General features: G+C 39.6%; 1 protein-coding gene across 1 annotated transcript in view; it reads right to left on the reverse strand.

Moving 5' to 3' along the window:
• Positions 1–2172: 2172 nt before the first annotated feature.
• The window catches only part of CDKAL1 (CDK5 regulatory subunit associated protein 1 like 1), a 639139-nt gene continuing 623246 nt past the window's right edge, over positions 2173–18065 (reverse strand). Inside the window, exon 16 of the mRNA XM_058555174.1 lies at positions 2173–2208. Coding sequence (XP_058411157.1) covers positions 2188–2208 — 21 coding nt within the window. The 3' untranslated portion in view covers positions 2173–2187. The remainder of the gene's footprint in view (positions 2209–18065) is intronic.

The raw sequence follows: 18065 nt of genomic DNA on the forward strand, positions 1-18065 counted from the left end.
TGCCCACAATTAAAGGGTGTAAATCTCACCCAGCTGTTGAGAGGGCCCTCACACAGAGACGAGATGGAAGATGTAAAAATGGAAGGATGGAAAATCTCTTACAAAGTCCTTCACAAATCTATATATTGATTACCAGTGTTTTACAAGCCTGTCGAGATTAAATTATTCCTTTTTCTTAATCATTGTCTTTGAATAGCTTCCACTCTGTGGTCTGCCTACAGGCCCAAGTGATATGAACACCAAACTTCTAGCTGTTAAGAACAGGCAAGGCAGCCCACAGCAGCTCCCGACCCAGCACCAATGAGCTTTCAGCTAAGAAGGAAGCGGCCTTCATATAGGAGTTCTCAGTCTTGGCTGCACATTGGAATCATCTGTGGAACAGTAAAAACTATTGATGGCTGGGTCTTATGCACAGCACAGTGGTTCCCAAACTTTGCTATATATTAGAATCTCCTGGGGAGCTTTTAAGACTCCTAATGCCCAGGCTGTGCCCCAGACCATTACATTATTTTCTCTGGAGGTGACACCATGTATCAGTATTTCTTAAAATTTCTTAGGTGATTCCAATGTGCAGCCAAGGCTGAGAACCAGTATGAGATTCTGATGTGAATGGTCTGGGGTGTGACCTGGCTAGGGGATTTTTAAACTTCCCTAGGAGATTCCCATGAGCAGGGCCCTGCCCTAAGGGAAGCCCTGAGCAATGGGATCAAACAAGGATGAAAGAGAACTGCAAATCAAGGACACACTCACGTGAACAAACACTGTAAAAGGAGACTGACATCAGTCCTGGACAGCCCGAGTAACCTAAGGTGGACACGATCTTGGCATTCACTGCTAGCTCCTGCACAATATCCACACTCCTCTTTATTATTTACTAAGAGAACATCAATTTTGTTCCAATGACAATGTGCCCAGCTTTAAAACACTACATTCCCAGCTTCTTACAAGTGTGAATAGACATGTGATAAATCTCTGATTAATGAGATATAAGTGGAAGTCATAGAGCAAGGATTCTGGAAAAGCTCATTAAAAGGAGCCAACTCACTAGAAGTGCTTTTGGCCTTTGTCCTTCTTCTTATTCCCGCCTGAAGCACAAATGGAAGGCTGGAGATGAGACAGCCATGTTACAACTGAGAGGACACAACTATCGCACACTGAGAATATTGGAACAGAGAGCTAGAAGGAATCTGGGATTCTGAAGCCGTAGAGAGCCGCCATACCAGCCTATCCACAGACTCCTTGTATGCTACAGAATTACCCCCTAACTTGTTTGGCTTTTTCTCCCCCATATTCCTGTACTGATGATACACCATCCAAAGAAGAAAGGGACAAGATAAAGCCAATACGAGAAGAAGGAATCCACAGAAAAGTAATGAGGGAGTCAGGCGGAAAGTGCGAGTTAAAAACAAAGTGAGAAGAAACAGAAACATTATGGCAGAGCACATTTACAGTCTAGGGATAACCTACTTGGAAAATACCTTCACTTGTTAGTTCCATGATTCTTTTTGAAGTTTCTTGAATCTGGCTGTTGGTTAATCTTCATGACTCTAGAATTAAGGACTGTGCCATTTATTTCATATTCATATATATATATACAATTATGCAAAACAAGTGAAACCATTGTTTTTCTAGCATTTTTGAGCACACAACATTTTCTTTAACACCCCAAAAATAGTATGTTTACGTGGCTTTCTTTCGTGTTCAAGACTGTTAGCTCCTTGTGGATGAGACTCTGTCTCTTTCGCCTTCCTATTCCCATTATTTAATAGAGCTGATCACATAACAGATATCATTAAATGTGTGGAAAAAAGGAAGGAGGAAGGATGGATATGTAGGAGGGGAGCAGAAACCCTTCCTTAGAGGGAGGGAAATCTTAATGGGGAAGAACAGTTTTTAAACAACTTCCTGTGCTGGCCACTAGGTAGCGAAGTTGGCTTAAGACAGTTTTGTTATTTAGAATCTGTTTAAAATGATCCAGAGCCCAGCGGTTAAGGTTTGGCATGTTCCACTTCGGTGGCCCAGGGTTTGGTTCGGCAGTGCAGAGCTGTGCCACTCATCTATCAGTGGCCATGCTGTGGCGGTGGCTCACGTGGAGGAACTAGAAGAACTTACAACTATATACAACTATGTACTGGGGCTTTGGCGGGGTAGAGGGGAAAATCAAAAAAGGAAGATTGGCAACAGATGTTAGCTTAGGGCGAATCTTTCCTGCAAAAAAAAAAAAAAGATTCATTATACATGGGACATTTTAAAAGTTGGTTCTTTGTAAATAGCATTGTTTCATTAGGAAGTTCAACTCCTCTTCACTTCTAGGTTTCTTCTCTGAGTTTTATCAAGCATGCCTGGGCATTTCCTCAAAGAAAATCTGACTATCTTTAATTCATCTTTGTCTCATTATTAGCAAGTCTTGTCTCAACTCTGTATGGATTAGTGAACTATTTCCAAATTGTAATAACTCTAAAGACCATTACTCATCTTCAATGAGATGACTCCTGTGAAGGGCCTACTATTGTGCCTGGCAAAATGAAAAAAGCATATGTTGGTTTCTTTCTGCTTTCTTTTGATTAAGAATAATACGTGTCTTCCAAGAGTGGTTTTATAAGTGTTGGTTCTAGCTAGTGGCAAGGATTGAGACTTATTGAGGTATTCTTGTAGACCTGCCATGTGTTATTTCAAATTCTTTGAAAAATTATCTAAAGCAAATTATTGAAATTAAATAGCAAATTGAAATTCTTTCCAATTTTCCAATATTTTCCTTTTTCTCCTTTTTATCTCTAATTCTTTCTCTTTCTCTAATCCTTTCTGACAATAAGATGACCGGTTATAGTAAGTCATAAGTGTAGGGAGAAAGGAAGTGGTTGACAGCTGTGAGGATGACAGTTCTGGAAAGTCGTCATGAATGACAGTGAGCTAAGGTCTCATTCTTCTGGTGCTTTCCTCATGTGAATGGGCAGTGAACTTATAGCCTCTTTTTTCTTAATGTTTTGTGGCTCATGACATAAGAAATGTGCCTATATTGAAACTTCTTAGGAAAAAGCTAATGATGAGTAGAGGAAGTAAATTCATTATTTTGTAAGTGCCAGGGATAGCGATTGTAGGAGATACGAAGACCCAAGAACCTCAAATCCTTTTAGAAAGTTGGTGGAAGAATTCATCTTAAATAAATTCAATGACCTCATAGATAATTATCCTTTCAAAAATCCATAGTTAGACAGTAATAGCAAAGCTCATGTAGGTATTATTCTCTATAACTATAAAATACAAATACTGATGTGTAAGGAAACTGACTTGAGAGAATTTGATTAATTTTAAGAGCTCATCAAAACAAATTTTCTGCCCAGAGCAGTGAATCGCAATTCAAAGCAAATCTCCACTGGTAATTTGAAAGTTATCCCCAAAGCTATTTTAAATCTTTCCACCAGTTCAAATACTGCATCCACTCACAGGAGATGAATTATAAGATTAGTGTTTGTTAAGTAAAATTATTTGACTGAGTAATTTTGGATGGGGCAATGATTTAACAAATTAAGGAAGAAATAATAGTTCTTAGGCAACTAACACTATAGCTTTATAATAATACATGTGGTTTTGTTAAGATACTCCAAATAATCTGTTATACGACTATACATTATAATGCCAACATTTCCATATTAGGACATACACACAAAGATATAACACTCCTGAAAACCATTGAATATTTATAGTTGCTAATTATAAACACTCAGAAAAGAACACTGAATATATATCAACGTCCGAAACAAGGCATTTGTTGCCCACAGTGATTGACATAACCAATAGATTTCTTTTTTTTAAAGATTTTATTTATTTATTTTTTCCCCCAAAGCCCCAGTAGATAGTTGTATGTCATAGCTGCACATCCTTCTAGTTGCTGTATGTGGGACGCAGCCTCAGCATGGCCAGAGAAGCGGTGCGTCGGTGGGCGCCCGGGATCCGAACCCGGGCCACCAGCAACAGAGCGCGCGCACTTAACCACTAAGCCACAGGGCCAGCCCACCAATAAATTTCTTAGTATTTATTTTAATATGGACTGAAAGTGAAAACTAGTTAGCTAGCCTGGTCAGTTAGATGTTGATTTAACACCGTTTTCAGTGCTTTCTGACACATTTCACACCAACATATGCAAAAATGGGTAGTGTTACAGTAGCAATATTCATACTAATTCTTGGTCAGTTGGTTGGCTAAATGAAATATACGATTAAAGTTGTGGAATAAAAAATGATTTTAAAGTATATGAGCGTCTATTCATTTGAATCTTTTTCCTATAGAACCAGAACATTTTCTTTGATTATAGGTCTAAAGACTGGAATCATCTTTCTTGTATAAACCACGTCTGTAAGCACCATCTTCAATTCCCAGTTTCTATTTCTTTAAAGAGGAGTGAGCAATTGGTCAGTTGTGAAGAAATCTCGGTGCAAGGTCCTTCTGCTCTTGCACAGCTTTTTCCTCTATTGCAGGTATCTTACATTTTTGTTAGCAACCCACCTTTGTCACATCTTTACAAAGCACTCAACTTAGTTTCCATTGAAATTACAACCACATGTTTCCTTCTTCTCAAACTCACATTTCACTTCCATAATACAATTTAAATAAATTACATATTTATTACATAGTTATAATAAGTAACATGTTATTTTGGGGACAACTGACCCCTATTGGGAGCAGCAGTCCAGGCATAGTGTACAGCAGCTCCCGGAGCTATTTCCTGGGCCTCGATGTAGCGTAAGCTGTTTCATGGCTTACAGGGGAAGGAGAGCCAGGCAGGGGTGTCCGTTAAGTGGTGGCTTGCCATGAGAGCTTCTACTGAGCTTCCTAGTTTGAATATGTGTATTTTGATAGATAGCGTTTATTGTTTTGGGACTTTGTATTCTATGTGTTTCCTTATCTTTTGATTTTCACATTTTTCATTCAGTGTGCAGACAATCGAATGATTTGTATTGTAATTGCTCAAAGTGTGCACCCTCTGGAGAAAACCATGCAGGGCCGAGAGAACATGGGCTGTCTGCAGAGCAGTTCAGTGTTTTCCAGTATCTGTCCTCGTGATTTGTTGTTTGTCACAGCATGAGAGATTTATAATGAAAATTTCTATCTACATAGGCTAAAGGGGGCTCTGGGGAGCTTTTGTGAGTCTGGTGTGATCTGTGATACAGGACTATTCTCTACCATTGATTACTCTGATTTTTGCTAATAAAATGTCTTCAGACATTTTTATATTAAATGTGTGGCATTTCCCAGACATATTCAATAGTAAGTTTCAGTAATAAATTTTCCTTAGTGATGAGAGCCCTCCCATTGTGTTGTTTGGGGGGGTGAGATGGGAGAGAAGGAGGGCTGGGTGGGGGCTACATTCATATTCATTCAGTTTCCAGAGCTCGTGAATTAGGGCGTGCTCTATGAAACAAGAAACAACTCTGTGTTGTTTCTCTTTTTAAAAATTGGATTAAAACATTCACTCTACAGCTATTAGAATGGCTAAAATCCAAAAAATGGATAAAACCAACTGCTAGTGAGAATATGGAGCAACAGGAACTCTCTTTCATTGCTGGTGAGAATGCAAAATGGTACCGCCACTTTGGGAGACAGTTCGACAGTTTCTAACAAAGCTAAACACACTCTTACCATACACGCCAGCAATTGTGCTCCTTGGTATTCACCCAAATGAGCTGAAAACTTAAATTCACGCAAAACCCTGCATGCAGATGTTTATATTAGCTTTATATGTAATTGCCAAAATCTGGAAACAACCAAGATGTTCTTTAATAGATAAATTAATTTGTGAATGGATAAACAAACTGGTATATCCATATAATGGAATATTATTCAGTGATAAAAAGAAATGAGCTATCAAGTCACAAAAAGACATGGATGGATTTTAAATGCATATTTCAAAGTGAGAAAAGCCAGTCTGAAAAGGCTACATACTATATGGTTCCAACTATATAAAATTCTAGAAGAAACAAAACTTTAGAGATGATAAACAGATCAGTGATTGCCTGGGATCCAGAAGATGGAGGACAGGGCTGAACAGGTGAAGCATAGGGAATTTTTTGGACAGTAAACTTTCTATATGATATTGTAATGCTGAATATAAGACATTAAGCATTTGTCAAAACCCATAGAAAGATACAGCACAAAGAGCAAACCTTAATGTATACAAATTTTAAAAAATCATTCTGGAGGTTAGAGGATCCCAGGATGGGATGCAAAATGTGGCAAAAGAATCTGAACGTATCCCAAATGCATGAAACAATCTCACTGAAGAGGGTGGTGGAATTAGGAAGTTCTGATCCGTCTTACAACATGGATTGAAAACATTATGCTAAGTGAAATAAGCCAGATACAAAAGAACAAATATCGTGTGATTCCACTTATATGAGGTATGTAGAATGGGCAAATTCATAGAGACAGAAAGTAGAGAAGAGGTTACCAGGGGCTAGGGGAAGGGAGAATGAAGAGATAATGCTTAATGGGTAGAGAGTTTCTGTCTCTGTAATGGAAAAGTCCTGGAAACAGAAGTGTTGGTTGCACAGCATTGTGGATATACCAAATGCCACTGAAACGTTCACTTTAAAGTGGTTAATTTTATGTTATGTAAATTTCACCTCAGTTTAAAAATGAAAGGTAGAATTCTAGCCATCAGGAGGAGGGATTTTGAAGGGCCATGTCAGGGTCCCTCACACGACCTCTTGCAAGCAACGGCGAAGTATAGCTCTGTATTTAGCTGTTCTCTCAATGACCAATGGAAATGGTGTATGAACAAAGGAAAATGTAACAAATGACCCCTAACATTTATAGGACATTATATTTTACACGCCTACACAACATTGTATCCACACTAGCTTCTTTGATTCCTTGGAGGGGACTTTTTCCAGTGATTATATTAACTTAGGTCTAGAGTCCTTACTCAGGAAAACTCTTGTTGTGGTTTAATTGAATTTAATCCACAGAATCAGACTGAATTTTAATACATTATAGATTATCAGTGACACCATTATTCTGTTTAACAATTAGATCTGTCAGACAGTGGAGCAGGGCTGGCAGTAACTGTCAGCATAAATGCCTTCCCCAGTACAAATAAGCCCTCTTCAAAGTCCAGAGAATGTCTTGACATGAAGTCAGTCAAAAAAAAGTTGAAAAGCAAAAGATGTCCTACCTCTGTACTCATTGAAACCACTGGCCCAAGACACTGCCTGATGTTCAGTGATAATTCTATGTAAAAGATGAATCTAAGGATTACATTCCATCTATTACTTAATTTCAGTAGTTTCTTGGTCTTTGTATGCTTCTCACAGGATAATTTTATTGTCTTTTTTTCCCTCCTAAATCTAATTTTTATTTAATGTCATAAATACTTCCATTCCTTTGCATAATTATTTCCCCCTGGATTCACTTTGGGGTCAGACTGTGGACAATACACTTGAGAATGAGCAGACGATACTTTCCAAGAAGGTGGCCTTTGTTGGTGACCTGAGGTCTAGGAGCTGTTGGAGCACAACAAGAGATGATGCTGTGAACTAGATAGAAAGGTTGCAGTAGAAATTTAAACGTCTCATCATCTGAATCCTCCTTTGTCCCAGGAATATTGAGGTAGCAAACCTAAGGCTAGCCTCGGACTTGTGCCTGTAGACGATCTTTTCATTAAATATAATTTTTAAAAGGTAGCTGAAACAGCTCTTGTCATTCCCAGAATGGACATGGGCTTAGAGGGGAAATTCTAGAAAAACTCTCAAGAGAAAAACGTTAAATTAGAAAATAAGATGATGAAATCACACAGTGCATTTTGGTAGCTGTAGAGAAAAGACACTTCTTTTTCCTCTGAAAAACTGGTCAGAGCACGATTAACCCAGGGTGTAAGTGGACAACATGAAAATGAACAAGAAGCTTCAGTGCTCAAGCCTGTATCGCAGAACTGGGCGCTCAGGATGGACGGAAGGAAACCAGGGTCTGAGTGAAACATCCACTGGCTCTGCCGCATCAAGGCCCCTGACCACCAGGAAATTCAGGAGTGGAACAGATGTTACTGGATTATGCCCAACTCTCATTCACAGGTGCTGCACATTTCTTCACCAGGAAGAAAGAAAATGAGCTTTACCCACGTGTTTTCACTTATAAACTCAAATCAAGGTCCAGAAGTGAAGGAAAAACTTGGAGGGGTTGACTCAATTCTCCGCTAGATACTTCTTTCCCTATCTTCAGATGTAAGAACGAGGCTACAGGAAATGAAACGAGCCGTCTAATGGAAATTGATCAGGTCCCTACATGCTGGCGTGAGTGGGCAGCTGGGAAGGAAGGCGGACTGAGCCTCAACTGGGGAAAAGGCTGGGTCTGGGCAAGGATGGCTTTGATGCCTCTCTATCATTTCTCTGTCTCCCCTGTTTTGCTTCCTTTGTTCTCTGACTACTGTAAGCCTCAAATCCAGAGCCTTCCTCAAGCAATGCTAAGTAAAATTTATTAACACTTATTTTTCATTTTTTTAATGATAACCTTCAGGTATGGCAAATGACATAGGTTTTCTATTTGTAATCCAAGTTTTCTCTTAAAATAGATATATTTGGGGCTGGCCCAGTGGTGTACCGGTTAAGTTTGCGTGCTCCACTTCGACAGCCCAGGGTTCACGGGTTTGGATCCTGGGGGCAGACTTATGCACCGCTCATCAAGCCATCCTGCAGCGGCGTCCCATGTGTAAAGTAGAGGAAGATTGGCACAGATCTTAGCTCAGCCACAATCTTCCTCAAGCAAAAAGAGGAGGATTGGCAGCAGATGTTAGCTCAGGGCCAATCTTCCTCACCAAAAAAAAGAAAAGAAAAGAAAAGAAAAAATACATAAAATAAATTTAACTTTCCAAAGTGATTGATTGAAAGTAAACTATGAAGTAAACAATTCTGTTGATGGTACTTAGCTGTGACAAAAAAGCACGAGGTTTGAAACCTCATGATCGGACAAAGCCTTTCTGTTTGTTAATGACAGCTAATGTTTAATGAGCATCTACTATGGATAGGCCACAGTGCAGAGCATTTTTCACAGCTGATCCATCACAATCCTGCAAGGTAGGTATTATGAGCCCCTTTTGGCAGAGAAAGAAGTTGAGTCTGAGGTTAAATTTCATTGTGAAGATCACACAGTAAGAGGAGAAGCCAGGATCTAAAAACTCAGGTCTAATGTTCAAAGCTTTAAGCTTTCTGTTATAACACACTACCCTGGGTTCTTCCTAGCAGAGTGGGGGCTGTCCCCTGGGATCTGTGAGAAGAGGATCTCCATGAAGACCTGCTGGAGAAACTCCCTTCCACAAAGGGCATTTACCATCTGTGTCCTTCACCACCTTAGATCTCAGAAGTCGCCCATATTTCCTTCTCCCCTCATTTGGTTCCTACGAGCCTGTTTTCATCATTTTCATTCCAAGTCTGAACACTTCTTCCACCTCGAAACCCTCCTTCTGTCCCATCATTATGAAAACACTGGTCTTCCACAATCTAGTCCTCTAACACGTTGTGCTAGGAAAAGGCAGTGTCCGTTGACCTCGGTGCGAATTAGAACATAGCAAAGAGTCCGAGTCTTAGAGTTGTCAGACCTCCGTTTCCATGAGGAGGAACTCAATTTTCACTCATCCTCCAGCAAGAGATTAGCAGCTTGAAATCACTTTGACAGTGTCAGTTGCTCTATTGCATACCACAGGGAATTTTAATTCCAGCCTGTGAAATTGTAATTGCTTCTCAAGGAGAAGTGAGGAATCCTGGGTAATGGCCACAGCCAAGCTCAATGTCAGAGTTGCCAGTTGCTGCCACATCAGATATTACTCGCTGTTATTCAAAAATCATTCCAGCTTTCCATGTGGGAAGTTGCACTGGGTAGCGAAAGTAAATTAACAGAAACTGTCAGCTGTTCAGAACAGCACAGACAGCAGTGTGACAGACGTGGGTGACCTCCCATCAAAAAAAGGTAACGTTTTTTCTTTTTTTGGTGAAGATAAAGAGTTTCACAAACAAATTTCATTACTAAAGGTATGCAGCTAAATGATGTCATTATTAAGCAAAAAATTATCTGGTCCATGACAATGATAAGATTAAAGCTGCGAATTTCTATTCACTCCTTCCTGGAAAGAGCTGGGGGGGAAAGTGGCCCAAAAGAGTAATTAAAACAATGAAGATCGCAAGTCCATGTCAGGTTGATGTTCGCAATGGATTAAAATTCCCTGCTATCAAAATTAAACTGTCTGAGAAATTGCTTCCTGGCTATGTTTGGAATAAAGGGAATTTGGAGCTACCACATCTGATTGCAAAACATTTACAGACAGATAAAATTATCTACAAAGGGAAAGACCTGTTACCTGCTACCCTCTGAAGATAGTGGAAGTTCTGGCCAGGACTAAGTGGTTCTGAAATTAACTTTTTTTTTTAATACTGAGGGTCAGAGAAGAAAGAGAATGGGGCTAAACATAATTGCTTAGGAAAATAGATGCAGTCTGTGGCATTGCTTTTTTGTTTTAAACATTAGAGAAAATTCAGATGTGGGCCTTCCTTTTCCGCATTTGATGATTTTTAGGGCAAATTTCATGTCCTAGATTTCACTTTTCCGATTAAAGAAAACTTGTCCTTAGAAAGTCCTTCCACCTGGGACAGCTTCTCTTAAAGATTATCCCACCCTAGTCACCTCTCTCCAATCTTCTACTCCAGTCTTCCTGAAACTCTACCGCACCTCTCTGCCTGGCGAAATCTACTCGTCTTTCAGCAGTCTGGTTTATAGTCCTTCTTGCTCCACGATCTCATGACACCTGCCCCTGCCCCTTTCAATGTACTTAGCATTTTTTGCCTCCATCTTCCCTGGCCTCACCTTCCTTTAGAAAGCCTTCGCAGGGCCGGCCCCGTGGCTTAGCGGTTAAGTGCACGTGCTCCGCTACTGGCGGGCCCGGGTTCGGATCCCGGGCGCGCACCGATGCATCGCTTCTCCGGCCATGCTGAGGCCGCGTGCCACATACAGCAACTACAAGGATGTGCAACTATGACATACAACTATCTACTGGGGCTTTGGGGAATAAAAGGAGGAGGATTGGCAATCAATGTTAGCTCAGAGCTGGTCTTCCTCAGTAAAAAGAGGAGGATTAGCATGGATGTTAGCTCAGGGCTGATCTTCCTTACAAAAAAAAGAATAAACAAAAACCTAATTAAAAAAAAAAAAAAGAAAGCCTTCGTGGACCTCCCAAGCCTGGGTTAGATGTCCCTCCCATGCTCTGATAATTCCCCTGTATTTTCTACCTTGAGTAGTGGGGTTACAATTGCCCCCAAACTTCACAAAGGTAGGGATAGTGTCCGTCTTGTTAACTTTCTTTATCCCAATGCCAAGCACAGTGCTTGGCACACAGGAAGTACTCACCGAAAATTTGCAAAGTTGTTGTCTTTCACCTTCAAAAGTCTTTATCCCACACCCAGGAGGGATTGTCTCTCCCGGTGCCCTCACGTGACCTTGGGCACCTCCTAAACGCTGAGTGACCTGTGTTCCTGGCCTCAGTGCATCTGCTTGTGCCCTGCCCAACCCCTCATCTGACACATACTATGTATATTGCACAGGCTCTAGTCTGAGAGTGGTAAAGCAAACTGGTTAAGAAAAGGACTCTAGAACCAGATTGCCTGGGTTATAATCGTAGCTCTGCCATTTACCAGCTAATGACCTTGGACAAGTCACCTCTCTGTGCCTCAGTTTCCTCATCTAGAATAATTGTTCTTTCCTCAGGGTGGCTACAAGGATTAAATGAGCTAATATATTTAAAGTGCTTGGCTCTACATAAACGGTAGATACTATTATTACGATGACGATGGTGATGAGGATGAGGATGAGAATGTTATTATTTACTATCACTATTACTGCTACATGCATCAAAGGCATTTTTTGCTACTGCTTCTATTTGCCTTGACTCTGGTGCCAACCCAACCAACCCTCGAACATGATTTCCAAAACCAGTAATGGCAAACTACAATGACTTCCGCTTCCTCCGAAGTAGTCATCCAGGACCCTTCTCTTTATTTCTGTTCTATTCCAGGTTCTCCCGCCATCTCAATTCCTGGATTTTAGCATTGGCTTCCTGCTCCCACTCCAATGATAGAACAGAAACTCCAACTACAGTGGCTTAGACTTATCTTCTCATTGCCTCAGAGAGCGCTTGCTAGCTCCAGTCACAAGGCCTCAGATCTTAACCCCAGCTACTAAGTGTTGAGAAATTTTCCCTACTGATAGAGGATGAGTTAGGATGTTTTATCTTTTAAAGTTGTATATAATGAAAGGCAACATTTATGGTAACAGAATTATGGCATGAGCTAATCAGCCCCTGAAACACTGAGTAGTCCTGGAACCATGGGGCTGTAAGTGACTCTAGTGGGTGGTCTATAACCTGTGTGCACTGAACAAGGGAATTTGGCCCAATCAAAGATACCAAACGTGGTGGAGAGTAAATGGGGCCATTGGGTCAGACTTGGGGGGAAAATGTGAAGGTCTGCACTGCTCTGGCTTTGGAGAAGGCAGAGATTCCAGATCTGATGCCTAAAACCAAGAATAATGATCACTATACTACAAAATATAACACAGTTGTCACAAAGAGTCTATAAAACTCAGGAGTGTAAGGAATATGAGTTCGTTTTCATAACTCCACTCAAGTTTCTTTTTATAACTCAACTTTGTATAACTCCATTCCAGTGGAGAGACAAAAGTCAATCTGGGTCAATTCAGCACAGTGCGCCCAATGCCTTCTCTCTGGGGTTGCAACTAAGAAATCAGGAAATGGAGACAGTTGCAGGGGCCCAAGCTGGCATCAGCCTACTTAGGCATTTTCTTGGCTGTTAGGGGAACTTTAGGGGATGCACTGAGTTATGATACATTTCTGGACACAGTTCAGTCCAGAGTTAAACCACCAAACATCCCAACACCAAAGAGAATACTTGGGATCCCTGTTCAGAAATACTTCAAAGTAGAAGGAGGACCTTCAGCAAGTCACTTACTTCCTCTTAACCTCAGTTTCTCCATCTGTAAAATAGGAGGATCCAGCTTCATATTCTCTGTGAGCCCTTCTTGCTCTCACTGGAGGCTGACCTGCAGGGTTTGCCACCTCTGCCTTTTCCAGCAAGACCAGGTTCCGGGTGAAGGGGAGAGACACACACAGATCCCCTTTTATTAAGCATTGAGAAAGAGCAGATTTTCTGAGCAACCTACTCAAATCTCAACTCAAATTTCAAAGATTATTGTAAGAAAGTTTAAACTCCTGACACATTACAGAGAAACAGGCTGTTTAGAATTGATTACCAGGAGGCAGCCAGTGGTGACTTCCTGGGAGTTTACCTTTGTGGCTTCAATGTTGGGTTGCCACAGGTTTTGCTTTCAATATTATCTGGAATTACTGCAGCTCCTTAGATAGACAGCTCAACTTTGTCACATAGCGTGAGGGAAAGCTGGTGTTAAATTGCTTTTTTTCCCCACTTTCTTTTTGATTTCTGTGTCTGAAGGCATTAAAAATATTCTTCAACCTGAAATACAACATTTTTAGTTACTGAATTTTCTTGTAGCTTGTATAATTCTGATTGCTCAAGCCAATCTGGTTTGATAAGATTAAATTTTTTAGACTGGTATCCAGTCAACTTGTACTTTTTTTTTTATAAGATTGCTTTGGAACTTTCAACCTTTCTGACTTCAAAAATCTTGGAGGATGTTGCGTTAAGACAGAAAAAGAGAAGAGGGATCTTAATTGGAGGCTTGGGAATCTTACCCTGCATCGACGGGTTAGAGATCTTATACTTAGGAGGAATGGACGAGAAGAAAAACTATTGGAAAATGAGAGACAAAAAAGATATAAAATCAGGAAAGGTGGGAAGTAGTCAAGAGCAACAGCCATAGCAGACCTTCCTTTGGAGGTTTACAGATCGTTCTCTTAAATGACACAAAATCCAACCCATCCTGAGAGTTTCTCCATGTAAAACATTTTAAAGTAGATTTTAAAGGATCCTTTACTTCCTCTAAATGGGATCCAGACTCTATAAGCTCCACTCCTGGTTCATTGTCTGTCTGACTTCTGATTTTACTCTTGGATATGGAACCAAATAAGAAGTGATATTGACTATTCACCCTTGTTTCCTAGGTGAGACACTGTGCTATGATCAGGTTACTTATTCAGGCCCCAAACAGAGTTGAGACCAAATTATAGTCTAGTTTTTCCACTCTTGTAGATATGACAAGTTTGTTTGTTTTTTTTTTTAGTGGGGAAGATTGGCCCTGAGCTAACATCTATTGCCAATCTTCCTCTTTTTGCCTCAGGAAGATTATTGCTGAACTAACATCTGTACCAATCTTCCTCTATTTTGTATGTGAGACGCCACCACAGCATGGCTTGATGAGTGATGTGTAGGTCCACCCGGGATGCGAACCCATGAACCCTGGGCCGCCAAAGCAGAGCATGCAAACTCAACCACTACGCCACTGGGCCAGTCCAAGACATGACAAGGTTTAACACTTCAATGGGCCAATAATCAGGAATTTAGAATTTTTGTGAAGTTTGGAATTGAGAGTAGTGAACCATGACTTGGTGTCTATGGATAGCAGAAGCCCTTCCCTTATATCTCAAATGACATCAAGTAAGGTTGCAGAAATCATACTGGCTGAAAAAACAGAAACAAAAAGCCAGGAGCATCTGCTCCCTTAAGATCATGGCCTGAGACAGTTATCACAGGTGGTTTTTGGGTTAAGTATTCACATCCATTTATTGAGAACAGAGCATATGAATTCTTAACTGAACAGGTGTGTTAACAGAATTTGAGATACAGAAGATCAAAACCAGGAAGCTGGAGTCACTCATTTGAATCACAGTAGATAAGCAGAGAAGGTAGCAGGTGCTGGAGGGATAGAGGGTTGCTAGGTCCCCAGAAGCTATTCAGTGTGGAAGTGCCAAAGCAAGATTAAGGATCAAAGGTGCTGAACTACAAAGATGGGAGCTTGACTCTTACTGAGGCACTTTCTTAATTAAAATAATAATGGGATCCACACATCCGGTTACAGCAACAGTTGTACAACAAACAAACCCCCAGTATCAGCAATAGTAATGTCAGTAATAGCAATGACAAGAACCACCACCAACTGGCCGAGTTGAGGCTTGCTAACAGCTCTCCCAGAAATGCACACATTTGGAATCTTGGCAGCAGATATAAAACTCAAAACCAAAGATTTAAAACCAGAGATTTAACTTACCCTAAACCTTGCTTCATGGTCCCTGAAAAAGTGATTACTACATTGCATGTTTCCGAAAGTGTCAGTATAGGGTAAGGTAAGGGGAACCCCTTGGCTTGAAGCATTGATAGCATCGATGGCCTGAGAACCAGTCTTCTTCCACATTGTCACTGCTTATCTTTCCAAACAGGAATCCTCAGAGCCTGCAATGTTTAGAAGCCTGTTTAGAAGTCTTCAGTGGTTCTTCCTTGACTATGTAATAATGTCTAGATTCCTTAGCATGGCATCAACACCCTTCATAATGCGACCTGAGTTTATTTCTTAGCCTAATTTTCGGTCACTTCCCTTAGATATCCTTATATATATATTTGCCCTAGCCATACCGTGTCTCAAATTCACCATGTACTTTTATACTATAATGCCTTTTTAATTCTGGTAAAATATGCATAACATAACATGTATCATTTTAACCATTTGTAAGTGTTTACTTCAGTGGTGTTAAATATATTTACAAAGTTGTGTAACCATCACCATTATCTATATGTAAAATCTTTTCATCATGCCTGTGTCTGTGTCTGTGTCTATGTCTGGCTTTTTTCACTAAGCATAATGTTTTCAAGGTTCATCCATGTTGTAGCATGTATCAGAATTTCACTGTTGTTTTAAGGCTGAGTAATATTCCGTTGTATGTATGTACTATATTTTGTTCGTGCATTCATCCATCAATGGACATTTGGGTTGTTTCCATCTTTTGGCTACTGGGAATAATGCTGTTATGAACATTGGTGTATAGATATCTGTTTGAGTTCCTGCTTTCAGTTCTTCAGGACATATAACTAAGAGTGGAATTTCTGGGTCATATGGTAATTTTAGGTTTAAATTTTGAAGAACGACCAAACAATTTTCCACAGTGGCTGCACCATTTTACACTTCCATCAACAATGTATGAGCATTCCAACTTCTCTACATCCTTGCCATTTGTTATTTCATTATTATTTTTTTTGATGGTAGCCATCCTAATGGGTCTGAAGTAATATTTCATTGCGCTTTTGATTTGCATTTCCCTAATGACGAACGATGTTGGACATCTTTTCCTGTGCTTATTGGCCATGTGTGTATCTTCTTTGGAGAGATATCTATTAAAGTGCTTTACACATTTTTAAATTGGGGTGGTTGCTTTTTGGTTGTTGAGTTATAAAAGTTCCTTATATATTCTAGATATTAATCTCTTGTCAGAGATACAATTTGCAAATATTTTCTCCCATTCTGTAGATTGTCTTTTTGCTTTCTTCATAGCATCCTTTAACGCACAAAAGTTCTTAATTTTGATGAAGTCCCATTTATCAATATTTTTCTTTTGTTGCCTGTACTTTTGGCATCACATCTACGAAATTGTTGCCAAATCCAATATCATGAAGATTTTCCCCAATGTTTTCTTCTAAGAGTTTTATAATTTTATCTCTTAAGTTCATTTAGGTCGTTTACCTACTTTGAGTTAATTTTCATATATGGTTCAAGGTAAGCATCCAATTTTATTCTTTTGTATGTGGATATCCAGTTTTCCCGACACCATTTGTTGAAAAGACTGTCCTTTCTCTATTGAATAGTCTTGATATCCTTAAAAAATCAAATGACCATATATGTGAGGATTTATTTCTGGGATCTCTACTCTATTCTATTGGTCTATATGTCTATTCTTATGCCAGTGCCATATTGTTTTAATACTGTTGCCTTATCGTTAGTTTTGAAGTTGGGAAGTGTTTGTGAGTCTTTCAATTTTATTCTTCTTTTTCAAGATTGTTTTGGCTATTTGGGGCCCTTTACAATTCCAGACGAGTTTGAGGGTTGACTTTTCCATTTCTGTAAGGCTGTTTGATAGGGATTGTGTTAACTCTGTAGCTCACTTTGGGTAATTTTGATGTTTTAACACTGTTAAGTCTTCTTATCCATGAACACAGGGTATCTTTCTATTTATTTAGATATTTTAAAACTCTTTCAGCAATATTTTTTAGTCAGCATACCTATCTTTCACCTCATTTGTTAGATTTATTCCTCAGTATTTAATTCTTTTAGATGCTATTGCAAATGAAATTGCTTTCTGAATTTCTTTTTCGGATTGTTCATGGCTAGTGTATAGAAACACAACTGATTTTTGTGTTTTGATCTTGTAATCTACAACTTTGCTGAATTTGTTTATTAGCTCTAGTAGATTTCTTGTGGATTCTTTGGGATTCTCTATATATAAGATCATGTCAATGCAAATATAATTTTACCTTTTCCCTTCCAATTTGCATACCTTCTATTTCTTTTTCTTGGCTAATAGCTCTCACTAGAACTTCCAGTAAAATGTTGAATAGCAGCAGTGACAGCAGGTATCCTTGTCTTGTTCCTGGTCTTAAGGGGAGAGCTGTCAGCCTTTCACCACTGAGTATGGCTAGCTGTGGGTTTTTCATAAATACCTTAAATCACGTTGAGGAATTTCCCCTCTATTCCTAGTTTTCTAAAAGGTTTTTGTCATGAAAGTGTGTTTGATTTTGTCAAATGCCTTTGCTGTGTCAATTGAGATGATCACATTTTTTTCCCTTCGTTCTATTGATATGATGTATTACATTGGTTTATTTTATGTTGAACCACCCTTGCATTCCTGGGGTAAATCCCACTTGGTCATGGTGAATAATCCTTTTAATATGCTGTGGAAGTCAATTTGCTAGTACTTTTTTGAGTATTCTTGCATCTATATTCATAAGGGATAATGGTTTGAAATTTTCTTTTCTTGTGGCATCTTCATCTGGCTCTAATATCAGGGTAATGTTGGCCTCATAAAATGAGTTAGGAAGTGTTCCTTCTTCTTC

Source organism: Diceros bicornis, chromosome 14, assembly GCF_020826845.1.
Source record: "Diceros bicornis minor isolate mBicDic1 chromosome 14, mDicBic1.mat.cur, whole genome shotgun sequence".
NCBI lineage: Eukaryota > Metazoa > Chordata > Mammalia > Perissodactyla > Rhinocerotidae > Diceros > Diceros bicornis.